This window comes from Hordeum vulgare, chromosome 3H (assembly GCF_904849725.1).
Source record: "Hordeum vulgare subsp. vulgare chromosome 3H, MorexV3_pseudomolecules_assembly, whole genome shotgun sequence".
NCBI classification, from domain to species: domain Eukaryota; kingdom Viridiplantae; phylum Streptophyta; class Magnoliopsida; order Poales; family Poaceae; genus Hordeum; species Hordeum vulgare.
In genome coordinates, this window is record NC_058520.1 from 581,253,906 (window position 1) to 581,265,076 (window position 11,171).

At 44.6% G+C, this 11,171-nt stretch overlaps 2 protein-coding genes across 2 annotated transcripts; one reads left to right on the forward strand and one right to left on the reverse strand.

The window, feature by feature from the left end:
- The first annotated feature begins 5,170 nt into the window (after window positions 1-5,170).
- LOC123440742 (CBS domain-containing protein CBSCBSPB3-like) lies at window positions 5,171-9,273 on the forward strand. Its single transcript, XM_045117290.1, has 14 exons — window positions 5,171-5,239; window positions 5,317-5,482; window positions 5,630-5,762; window positions 6,241-6,411; window positions 6,555-6,633; window positions 6,730-6,843; window positions 6,952-7,018; window positions 7,190-7,295; window positions 7,370-7,428; window positions 7,694-7,797; window positions 7,874-7,995; window positions 8,266-8,348; window positions 8,588-8,677; window positions 8,886-9,273. The coding sequence occupies exons 2-14, from the start codon at window positions 5,408-5,410 to the stop codon at window positions 9,057-9,059; spliced, it is 1,377 nt and encodes a 458-aa protein (XP_044973225.1). The 5' UTR covers window positions 5,171-5,239; window positions 5,317-5,407; the 3' UTR covers window positions 9,060-9,273.
- Window positions 9,274-9,354: 81 nt separating this feature from the next.
- LOC123440743 lies at window positions 9,355-10,407 on the reverse strand. Its single transcript, XM_045117291.1, has 2 exons — window positions 10,057-10,407; window positions 9,355-9,661 (listed from the first exon to the last, which is right to left on the reverse strand). The coding sequence occupies exons 1-2, from the start codon at window positions 10,210-10,212 to the stop codon at window positions 9,503-9,505; spliced, it is 315 nt and encodes a 104-aa protein (XP_044973226.1). The 5' UTR covers window positions 10,213-10,407; the 3' UTR covers window positions 9,355-9,502.
- Window positions 10,408-11,171: the final 764 nt, after the last annotated feature.

Consider the following 11,171-nt stretch of genomic DNA (forward strand, 5'->3'; position numbering starts at 1 on the left):
CCCTTTAACAGTACGGTGTTCCTATTACTCAAATGCGAATAAAATAAAACAGAAAGTGTAAATCTTCATGCTTCAAATTCTTCAGAGTGATTTTCTTCAGGACACACCAGACTTCTCAATATCAGTATCTTCATGACGAATATCAATTTCATCGCAGATTCCTCGCGATTCATTTCTTCAGCTTCAGACCAATTTCTTCAACTGAAGACATACATTTTTAGGGGTCGATATTCTTCAGATATCTCAAACTCCTCAATGACTTATAGATCCTGTGTACACTCACAAACACATTAGATACTTAACCTATAAGTCTTCCAAACCACCAAAATCACTAAGGGGCACTACATGCACTTAGAAGAATTTTACTGATCACATAGATATTTTCGGTCAATTCATCATCATCGCAAATATCATCGCTATTGCACAGGGAAGATGATACCTAATTATTACCTCTTGCTATGAGGCACATGTGAACTGGAGGGGTTGATGCTGATTCTTTTGGTGAATCAAATTCTTCATTAGTCAAAAGTACTTCATATTTCTTGATTTCCCCTAAATGATTAGTCATAGAGCAACTAGGGAGAAACAAGATATTTTGATCAAGAGGACACCGGAAAGCAGGCATATCACCACAGGCATTTGTCGAGGGATCTTTAGGTGAAATGCATGACTTATCAGCACAATAATTTATACTATGTGTGGTGCTAGATATGCTCGTGTCCATAGAGGCTATGCCATTTTCATCAGCATATATTTCTTCACTCACCATGTCATTACCTTGTGAGATTGAAGATGATGAGGTGTGCAAGCAATCGGATATGGAAGTAGTGGTGGACTCTTTATGATCGAAAAGAGTGAAGAGCTCATGCACCAACTCCTTCATCATAATATCATCTTCATCAAGATTGGACCCACCATATATATCTTCAAGTTTAGTCCAAACTTCATGAGCTGACTTGCAAGTCGAGATAGACTTAAACACTTCAGGACTTATGGTTCGATGAATGGCAAGAAAAGCCTCACAATCAAGATACATTTCATTAGTAGATGAAGATGCATCATCCTTTTTGTCGGCAATCCCTACAAGAACAATTCGTAAAGTATTTGGGCCCATGGCCCGAAAGTGATGAAGCATACGAATTCTCCATAGGGTATAATTTGTGCCATCAAAGTCAAAGGTGTCATTATGCACTAATCCAATAGTCGACATCAATACTCTCTAGGTCGTAAAACCTAATTAAAGAGAGACCTTGCTCTGATACCAATTGAAAGGACCACGATGATGCCTAGAGGGGGGGTGAATAGGCTATTTAAAAACTTCTTCGGATTTGGCTTAAACCTAATGCGGAAATAAACTAAGAGGATACTTTTCAAGCACAAATCCTAAATGCAATAGGCACCACAACGTGCACCAACAACACGATCTACCAAGATGGACACAACAAGGTTACTAACAAGCACAAGTAAGTTACACAAGCTTACTTGAGCTATATCACACGACAAGTAGGTGAACGACACAAGATACTAGATCAAACTATAACACACGATATATCAAAAGCTGCAAGTGTGAACGTGTGGATATAGAGGGTATGCTTGAACGATTAATCTTGTACAAAGAAATAGCCAACACAATATAATGAGCACAAACAATATGCAATGTATGTATGCTCAAGTAACACAAGTAAACCACAAGTAAGGAGTTATGGTTAAGGATAACCAAGGTCACTGAGACAAAGATGTATCCCGATGTTCACTTCCTTGGAGGGAAGCTAGTCACCGTTAGAGAGGTGGATGTTACCACGAAGGCACACCAACACCACGAAGGCCCACCCTATTCTCCCTTTGAGATAACACCACGAAGGCGTTTCTCAACCACTAGTGGTAAGCCCTTGAGGTGGCTTCCAAACCCTCACAAACTTTTCCGGGGGAAATCACACGGATTGATTCCTCTCCGAAGAACTCCTACCGCCTAGGAGTCTCCAACCTCCAAGAGTAACAAGATCACGGGGAATGCTCAAATCTCAAATAGCTTGGGTTGAGAGGAGGAGAGGGAGACGATTTATCTTTTGATTGGAACAACTCTCAAAGGGGCTCACAAATGCTCTTGGGATCTAAGATTTGGTGTGAGAAAATGTGTGTGAGGTAGAAGTGTGTTCTTATGAGGATAAGGCTGTGTTTGGGCACCCTCTCACGAAGTGGGAGAGGGGTATATATAGTGGGGAGTGTAAAACAGCCGTTGGGGACACTTTAAGTCACACAGGGTCCGGACGTCCGGCAGTTCTCGGATGTCCGGACTCCCACAAGGGGTCGGACGTCCGACAGGGGTCGGTCGTCCGAGGGATGTAAATATATCAGGAACCACTGTGTAGTCGAACAGGGACCGGACGTCCGGCCCTCGGACGACAGGAGGAGGCCGGAAGTCCGAGTTATTTGACTCAAATTTCTCTGGTGCAAGGTTCCGGTTTTCTGAAGGGTGTCGGACGTCTGGGCCTCGGACGTCCGGGCCTCGGACGTCCGGGCCTCGGACGTCCGGAGAGAGCCGGACGTCCGACCCTCGAACGTCCGGAGAGAGCCGGAAGTCCGAGTTATTTGACTCTGGATTTCTCTGGTATAAGGTTCCGGATTTCCGAAGTGGTCGGGCGTCCGTCCCTTGGACGTCCGGAGGAAGCCGGATGTCCGAGGCATTGGTTCTGTTTTCAGATAACAACAGGGCAGTGGAGATGTGGTATGAGCAGAAAAGTAGAGATGTAGTTTGAGCAAGTTCATCACAAAACATGTGATCCCCTCTTAATAGTGCGGGATCTCTAAAGACTCAAGAATCACAAAAGGGGTACTGATGATCCATACTTGAGTGTATACTTTTATTCGCTGATCATCACTCCGCACCACTAACGTCAAAGGAACTGATACCTTTGAGTTAGCCCTTTCACTTGAGCTTGATGTTGTTGTTCCTTCTTGGCTCAAGTTGAAAGCAAGACATGATGAAATCTTCAAGCAGCTCTCCCATACACAATGTGGAAAGCCTAGCTTATGTGTTCATCTTCATTTGTCCACCATGTGAACATCCGCAAGAATCAAGCATGTAGTGCTCAGGAATGCTTATCTTGATCTTGTCCTTGTTAGCACATGAGCTTGTCCTTATCAACACATGATCATTAACAATAGTTTCAATGATATATTCGTGCTGATCCACTTGAACTTGCACACCACAATCTTGATGACGATCACCACTTGACGTCATCCTTCATGGGTTGTATGAGATCTTCCTTTTGACGCAAGCCCATGGAAGCACACCTAACCCCCACATAGGACTCTCACAAAGACCATGGGTTAGTACACAAACACGTAATGGACAATGCTTACCATACCATGGGATCACTTGATCCCTCTCAGTACATCTTATACGCTTTGTGTGTTGATCATCTTGATTTACTCTTTGTCTGAGATCTTGATCAACCTAGTGTCTCTATGACCATTCTTTGGATAATACCTTGAATACCATCTTGGTCATCATATAAACTCCTTGAACCTAACAGATGGACTTCAAGAAGTGCCTATGGACAAATCCTATAAATATAACTTAAGGCAACCATTAGTCCATAGGAATTATCATCAATTACCAAAACCACATATGGAGATATATGCTCTAACACCTATGGCCTCTCCAATTGCCAACAACTTCTTCGTGTCCTATGCATTTGGCTCTCTCAGATACTCTGCTCCAAACACCTCCACCGCAGCACGGGCAAACTTGATAGTAGTTTTCAGGCATGTGCTTTCCCCCATACTGACCATCTCACCAACGGCATCTGCCGTAGTACCAAGTGCAAGAATCCTCATAGCAGCCGTACACTTCTGCTTGGCAGAGAAAGAGAGTCGACCACAATAATTCCTTGTGAGCTTGAAGTATTCATCGTGTGCCTCCACTCCCTCGACAATGCGCAAAAACAATGGTTTTCGCATGCGCAAAAACAATGGTTTTCGCATGCGAAAACAACAACAAAAAATGTATCAGCCGAGAAAGTTGGTTCCGGATCACAGTAATCCTTCTGGAGTATCTTTGCTTCGGATACCCTATCCCGATTGATGACTCTTCTCCCTTTGATTGAGCCCTTGAAATTGAAAATGTGCTCCACTTCTCGGTCCATTTCCTCTTGCGTGCTCATGAGCATCATCATGTCCACTTCTTCGTCCGAACCTGATGAATCGAAAAAGTCATCTTGAATCAGTTGATCAAGCTCCGTTTGTCCATACTCCTCGCCGGACGAATTATCGAAATCCATTGTTTCCCCTAATAATTTGACCAACAAATCTGGTCAGATATTCTGTCGAACACATCTGGCGCAAGGCACAACCAAAGAGTTGCAAAACGTACCGCGATATCTTTCGGGCCGGCGACGACGTCCTGCGTGGAGAGGTCGGGAGAGATGATCCCTTTGACCGAGCGGACGCGGTGGCAGAGGCTAATAGGCGACGGAGCGCGCGTGGTGGAGGAGTTGCGAGACGGACGACGCACGGAGGAAGAAGAGAGAAAAACAGGAAATGAATCCGACGGTTCTGCGGGTGGATTTGGTGCAATTTGCGGTAGGGTCGGGCTATCGGGTCCGACGTGACAGACCATATCCGTCCCATATTTGAATTGAAAATGAAGGGTGTCGGTCAGCCCAGGAATTTGAGACCGGTTTGAAAGGTCCGTCAAGATTGAATTTTTGTGACCGGACAGTGATCGGACGACCTATGAGGATGTTTGAGAAGGGTTTGAGAGATCCGGGTTGTAGATGCTCTAATATGACACACCATTACACCTGGTGGGCCGCGGTTACGGACTAGGCCGTATGGTTGGTACCCACAGAGCGGTTGGACGGACTCAACGACCTGCGCGCGCACCTTCTGAGGATTCCGCGGCGTACCTGACCGACACACAGACCCCACATCTTCCGGGCCCCACGGACCAGTGACACGCCACGGAAGCCCCTGCGGGCCCACCCGGACCGGCTCCTCCTTCTGTCCTCTGACCTGCTCTGCTCTGCTCTGTTCCCCGCTGACTCTGTCTTGCTTGCCTTCAACTCCATTTCAAACCAGGCCCGCACCGCGATCGCCGCCGCCGGATGCCGATGGCCGCGCCGCAGCCTCGCCGACACCACGGCGCCTTCCTCCGCCGCAGGCCTCCCACCCCCGCCGCTGCCAACGGGAAGGCCGCCGCCTCCACCAGCTCCAAGCCTGCCCAGGCGCCACCCCCGTACGCCTCCGATCGTCGTTACTAGCCGCCCCTTGCTTTCGATTCTGAACTGACGATTGGTGTGTGCCGGCGCACAGGTCGCCGGAGGAGAGGACGGTAAGGCAGCTCCGGCTGACCAAGGCGCTGACTCTCCCGGAGGCCACCGCGGTGTCGGAGGCTTGCCGGAGGATGGCCGCCAGGCGTGCCGACGCCGCGCTGCTCACCGACTCCAAAGGGGTGCTCTCCGGCATCGTCACGGCCGAGGTAAGTACATACGAGTATATCAGGAGGAGGAATCGTTGAAAAACAGAGTAATGCCGTCGATGATGGATGGATGGCCATCAGGTTTTGTATGAAAACATTAGTGATTAAGATCAAGTTTCCTATGTTTGCTTTTCTCTGCATCTGCAGGACATATCGGGTCGAGTGATAGCCGAGGGTCTCATGCCCGAGGAAACGAGCATGGCCAAGGTGATGACACGGACTCCGGTTTTTGTCATGTCCAACTCATCGGCCACCGAGGCACTGCACAAGATGGTCCAAGGTCATCTCCTTATTTTTCTACAGTGCCAAAAAATTAGTGGAGTAGTATTTGTTGCTAGTTTCACCTTCAGTGTGAACATTGCTAATTAGTTCCATTCAATGATCTGATCGGTTTTCCATGGTTCATTGTTGTGCTATATGCACCTCGATGGGTCAGAACGAGTTCAGTTTATCATGATTGTACAGCTACAGCATGATGGGCTTTGCATTTTGTCAGTCACTCAAGTTAAGTGCGACAACAGTAAACCTACAATGCCATATTTGAGAAAACAAATCATGTAGTCGATTCGAACCGAGGGTACGTAGATCATGATGAGTAAGCTTTATTACATCTTGCCTAATAATAGCCAAAGGCAAGAAATGTTCTCTTAAGAAATTCCCGACATGTGATTCTTGCTAACATCTTGTTGCGATTCTTATAGATATATCGTATCTTGTCTCTGTGGTTTTGGTTTTGGTCACATGGCTTTCATGTGCAGGCAAATTTAGGCATCTTCCTGTAGTGGAACATGGTGAGGTCACTGCCATGTTGGACATTACCAAGTTCCTCTGGGATGCAATATCAAGAATGGAGCAGGCGGCAGAACAAGGCAGTGCTATAGCAGCTGCCATGGAAGGGGTTGAACGGCAGTGGGGAAACGATTTCGCAGGTTTCTTTCTTCAGTTTATTTTAGTAGATATGATTAGGTTGGCTACTTATTTCAGTTTTCAAGACCACCCATGATGCATTCCATTCACAGATCTTCTGTTAACTACTTACTAGCTGATGTTATGTTTTGGGTCCTTACTTCAGGTCCGCACGCATTCATAGAAAACCTTCGAGACCAGATGTTCAAGCCTTCCCTATCAACTATCATAACTGAAAATAGCAGGTGAAATTGCTACTGCCAGGAAAATGCCTGATGCGATTTTTTGTTGTTATTGTTATCATATTATGACTGAATATTTGCACTGCTTGCCCTTTGCAGTGTTCCAGTGGTATCTCCTTTAGATCTAGTAACTGTTGCGGCCAAAAAGATGAGAGAATACCGAGTTAACTCAGTGGTTGTCATGACAGGGAACATGTTGCAAGGGATCTTCACGTATATTCTTTTTTTTAAGTTGTGTACACTTTAAATTTTCCCATTTCAACTATTTGTCTAGTACTATCAGTAATATAGCAGGATATATTTCTGGTATGTATTCTGCAGCTCCATGGATTTGGTCTTGCGAGTAGTGGCACAAAGTCTGTCCCCAGAGGCGACCCTCGTAGAAAAGGTATGGTAGAAAAAACTGAAGCACCCACATTTTGAAAGATCATGATTATGTTCCTTATGGCCGTATGCATCTCTCGATGCAGAGGCCGGGGCTATGCCTCCTTTTCAAAAAAAAAGATTATTTTCCTTATTTTCTTCACCTGTTGATTGAATGTGCTATTATCTTTCCAAGGTTATGACTGCAAGTCCTGGTTGTGCTACACTGGACACATCAATCCTGGAGGCTCTACAGTCAATGCAGGATGGCAAATTTCGTCATATTCCTGTTGCAAACAAAAGCAAGTACTGCTGAATTCTAACAGTAAAGAGGAGTTCCTTTCTATGTACATGTCTAAGTTAAATCTTTGAATAGGAGGACAGATTGTCGCCTGTTTGGATGCCCTACAGTTAACCCACGCAAGCATCTCCATGGTAAGAAGAATGTATTACATTTTCTAATTAATTTGCAGTATCTCATCTTGTTACAGAAATTATAATACTAAGTATTATTATGCTAAAATGCATTGGCACACGAGTTCTGTTTTTGTAGCATCAAACTGATTCAGTCACGAGAGTGTATATTAAATGAATTAAATATTCTGTTGACATATGATAGTTTTCACAACACCGTACTATACAAATACGTTCTCTTTATTTCTCATCAGCCTGTAATCCTGACTTTTCATATTATCGTTAGGTTGAGGGAGCCTCCGGACGAAACGATGTGGCAAATGCTATGGTTCAGAAGTTTTGGGATTCAGCTCTTGCATTGCATCCAGCAGAGGAATATGAGGAGCATAGGTTTGTTATTTTTCTATTTGCATATGCGCTTTCATTTTTGAAGATCGTTTGATCAGTGTTTTGTCATATGGTGCAGTGAGGAATCTCGTACGGCAGCGTCAGACAGTGCTGAAGGGAAGCATACACCCCCTCATGTTGGCAATGCATTCTCTTTCAAAATTAAAGACAGAAAAGGACGGATGCACAGATTCAGTTGCGGTCGGGGCATTTCTCAACTTATGCTTGCCTGCCTGAATTTCTGCTTTACTGATGAAGTGTTATAAAAAAAATGGCTTGCCTGCCTGAATTTCTGCTTTACTGATGAAGTGTTATAAAAAAAATGGCTTGCCTGCCTGAATTTCTGATTTACTGATGAAGTGTTATAAAAAAAATGGCTTGCCTGCCTGAATTTCTGCTTCATTGATGAAGTGTTATGAAAAAATTGTGCTTGCCTGCATGAATTTCTGATTACGGACCTCCTTTCTGCAGTTTCAGAGAGCTTGGATGAGCTTGTGTCTGCTGTTGCATACAGATTGGGAAAGGAAAACGAGAAGGCGAACGTAAACCTTCTGGTAAGAGGTTGAGCTTTGCTTATGCTGTACTGTGTTCCGCTTCCTTCAAGCTGCAATAAAGCAAGCAAAAGCTTGCAGATGGTACTCCCTCTGTATGTATGTGAACTAATGTAAGTCATTTTTGCAGTTCGAATTGAACTGCAAAAGCGTCTTACTTAGTGTGCGGAGGCAGTAATTTGTAAGTAGCATTTGTGGGCCTCTGCATCTTTTCACATCTCACTTACAATTGTTTCGAGCAGTACGATGATGATGAAGGTGACAGAGTTCTTTTGGCGACTGATGGTGACCTCGTTGCGGCAATTGAACATGCCAGATCAGCCAGATGGAAGGTCTGGTTTTACTCTTCTTTTCAGACTTTTCTAGAACAGTAACTTGATCTGCATCCTTCCTTGCTAGCTATGCGCAACAGCTAGAGCATTTTTTTTAAACTTGGTCCATTCACTCGCCTTCTTCTTCTTGCAAATTAGTTTCAGTAATTTAATTTGAGGCTTACCTCAATTTCTTCCTCTTTTGGTATTTTGTTTTCCCTGCGTTCAGGTTCTGAGGCTGCACATGGAGGACGGGTCCGAGATCGAGGCGGTGCCCATTTCCTCGTTGCCTATAGATACCTCGATGGCGCGTAGAGGCTGCCTATCGCCCCTCGGACTGGGGATCGTGGCCGCGGTCGCCGTCGTCGCTGTAACCGTCTACTTGAGACGCTCCGAGCTCTGACTGACTTGAAACATTCTTTCTTCATTCAACGTTGTGAAGATGCACTCACACAGGACTGAGAGGCTCACACCGGTACTTACGCCGTCAGCAAGGCCTGTACGACACGCTGAGGTCTTCTTTCTTCAGGGGTTTGCATTCGTTGTAACCGGGTTGGGTTCAGAGAGTGTGTTTTTCTTCTTGGGCGTTCTACTCGTGAGTTGTGACAACAGGGGTGTACATGTATACTAAGCCGTTCATCATAATATATATAAGAACCTTACAAAGAGAAAGAGATAACGATGCTGCACCAACATCAGGCTTTCAAGTTGTCCCTCAACAGTTCATATTCTGAATCCCAAATTGCTGCCTGAAACAAGACCTGACCTACGGGAGACGATGAACCTGCCTTAAATGCCTAATCCTCCAGGCAAGCAAACAAGAAGGCAGGTTTGGATGTGGGTTAATTAGTCTTGAGTACAGAGGTAGCCAGATGACATGAGCAAGAGAGCTCCAAACACGCACGCCCCCATGTCAACAGGATCCTGCAGCTCGGGCAGGTTGTACTTGTACTTGAGCACCAACACGTAGGCTAGAATCGCCAGCCCCAGCATGAGCGTACCACACTGCAATTGAATCGAAAAAAGCAATTCAGCATACAAATTCAATACCTATATTACTCCCTCCGTTTCAAAATATAAGACCTTTTAAAGATTTCACTAGAAGTCTACATATGAAGCAAAATAAGTGAATGTACACTCTAAAATATGTCTATATACATCCGTATGTAGTTTATAGTGCAATCTTTAAAATGTGTTATATTTAGGAACGGAGGGAGTAGATAGATAGAAAAAAGATACTTCCTTCGTCTTAAAATTCTTGTCTTAGGTTAGTCTAAAAATCGATGTATCTAAATACTATAACATGACTAGATACATCCATATTTAAACAAATCTAAGACGAGGATTTTGGGACGGAGGGAGTAGATAGATAGATGGTGGGTGGTGATTTACGTGCGTACCCTGGTGATGATCCTGAAGATGTGCACATATCGTCCGCCCTGGATCAGTTCAGGCCAGTTGAGCAGCTCGCCGTGGCCTTCCTCCACCAGCCGGAGCATGAGGCTCCGCCGCCGGTTCTCCCGCTGGATCTCCCGCTGGTATAGGTAGTGCATCATGGTGCCTGCCCTGCCCGTTGAGGGGAAACTAGTGCTAGAGACAGAGGAGGCAGAGGAGGCGGCGTTTCAATCTGATTTTATCTTGGCTTCGAACGCGTCGGTTGTGGCGAGACTGCTCCGAGTCGCCGCAGCAGACGCAGAGAGAGGATGGGCGTCGTGCCGGGACCGGACTGGAACTGTGGTGGGCCCGGCAAAGAGGAACGATAACCTAGGAGTACTTATGATCTTATACGTAGGGGATATATATCTGGTCATCTCGTTGTGCGGAGGCGAGCAAGGAGGTCTGAACCTTCGATGCGTCACCACTCTCAAGTCTGAACCTGACTATTCTCTCCAGTTTTTTCTACATGGTATCATGTCCCTTTTCTTGAGAAACCGCGGCAGGTGCTGCTTTTTTTTCTTTAGAAAATCTGTCTCTACGGATATTAATTTTACTAGCAAAAGGGCCTATGCGTTGCAACAGGAGAAAGAATACCACACGGCACACGTTCTTAATTTATAAAAAATGTCTATAATTTAAGAATTTATAGTTACGATACAAATAAAGATGGTCTTATCCTACAAAAATGCAGTTCGAAATTTCACAGGTCTTCTATTTTAACACGGCTTGCATGTAGATTTAATACGTACAAAGAATCAGTCAAGTGACCTTCAGTTTCATCTCTAATCCTGATTTTATTGACGTGTTCATTCCCAACCCGGATGAGTACCGGTATGAAAGAAAGACGAATAATGACTTATTTATTAAGATTGCACCCTAGATAGTATTTTTATTAAACGTTTAACAGATAAAATAATATCATATTTAAATTCTACATATTTTTCTAATCAAATTCCATGTATAGTATATTAAATTTGGAGTTACGGTTTAAAAGATATGAGTATTTTAAAAAATATTTAATATATACTACGAATTTAATGTCATAAACAGTAAGGGATTTTTTGTAAAATCATCTCGG

Excerpts from the sequence above, each read along its gene's own strand:
- LOC123440742 (XM_045117290.1), top strand. The coding sequence starts at position 5,408 with ATGGCCGCCAGGCGTGCCGACGCCGCGCTGCTCACCGACTCCAAAGGG. Across the intron at positions 5,483-5,629 it reads CCGGCATCGTCACGGCCGAG|GACATATCGGGTCGAGTGAT; the intron begins GTAAGTACATAC and ends CTGCATCTGCAG. Across the intron at positions 6,634-6,729 it reads ATCATAACTGAAAATAGCAG|TGTTCCAGTGGTATCTCCTT; the intron begins GTGAAATTGCTA and ends TGCCCTTTGCAG.
- LOC123440743 (XM_045117291.1), bottom strand. The coding sequence starts at position 10,212 with ATGATGCACTACCTATACCAGCGGGAGATCCAGCGGGAGAACCGGCGG. Across the intron at positions 9,662-10,056 it reads TCTTCAGGATCATCACCAGG|TGTGGTACGCTCATGCTGGG; the intron begins GTACGCACGTAA and ends ATTCAATTGCAG.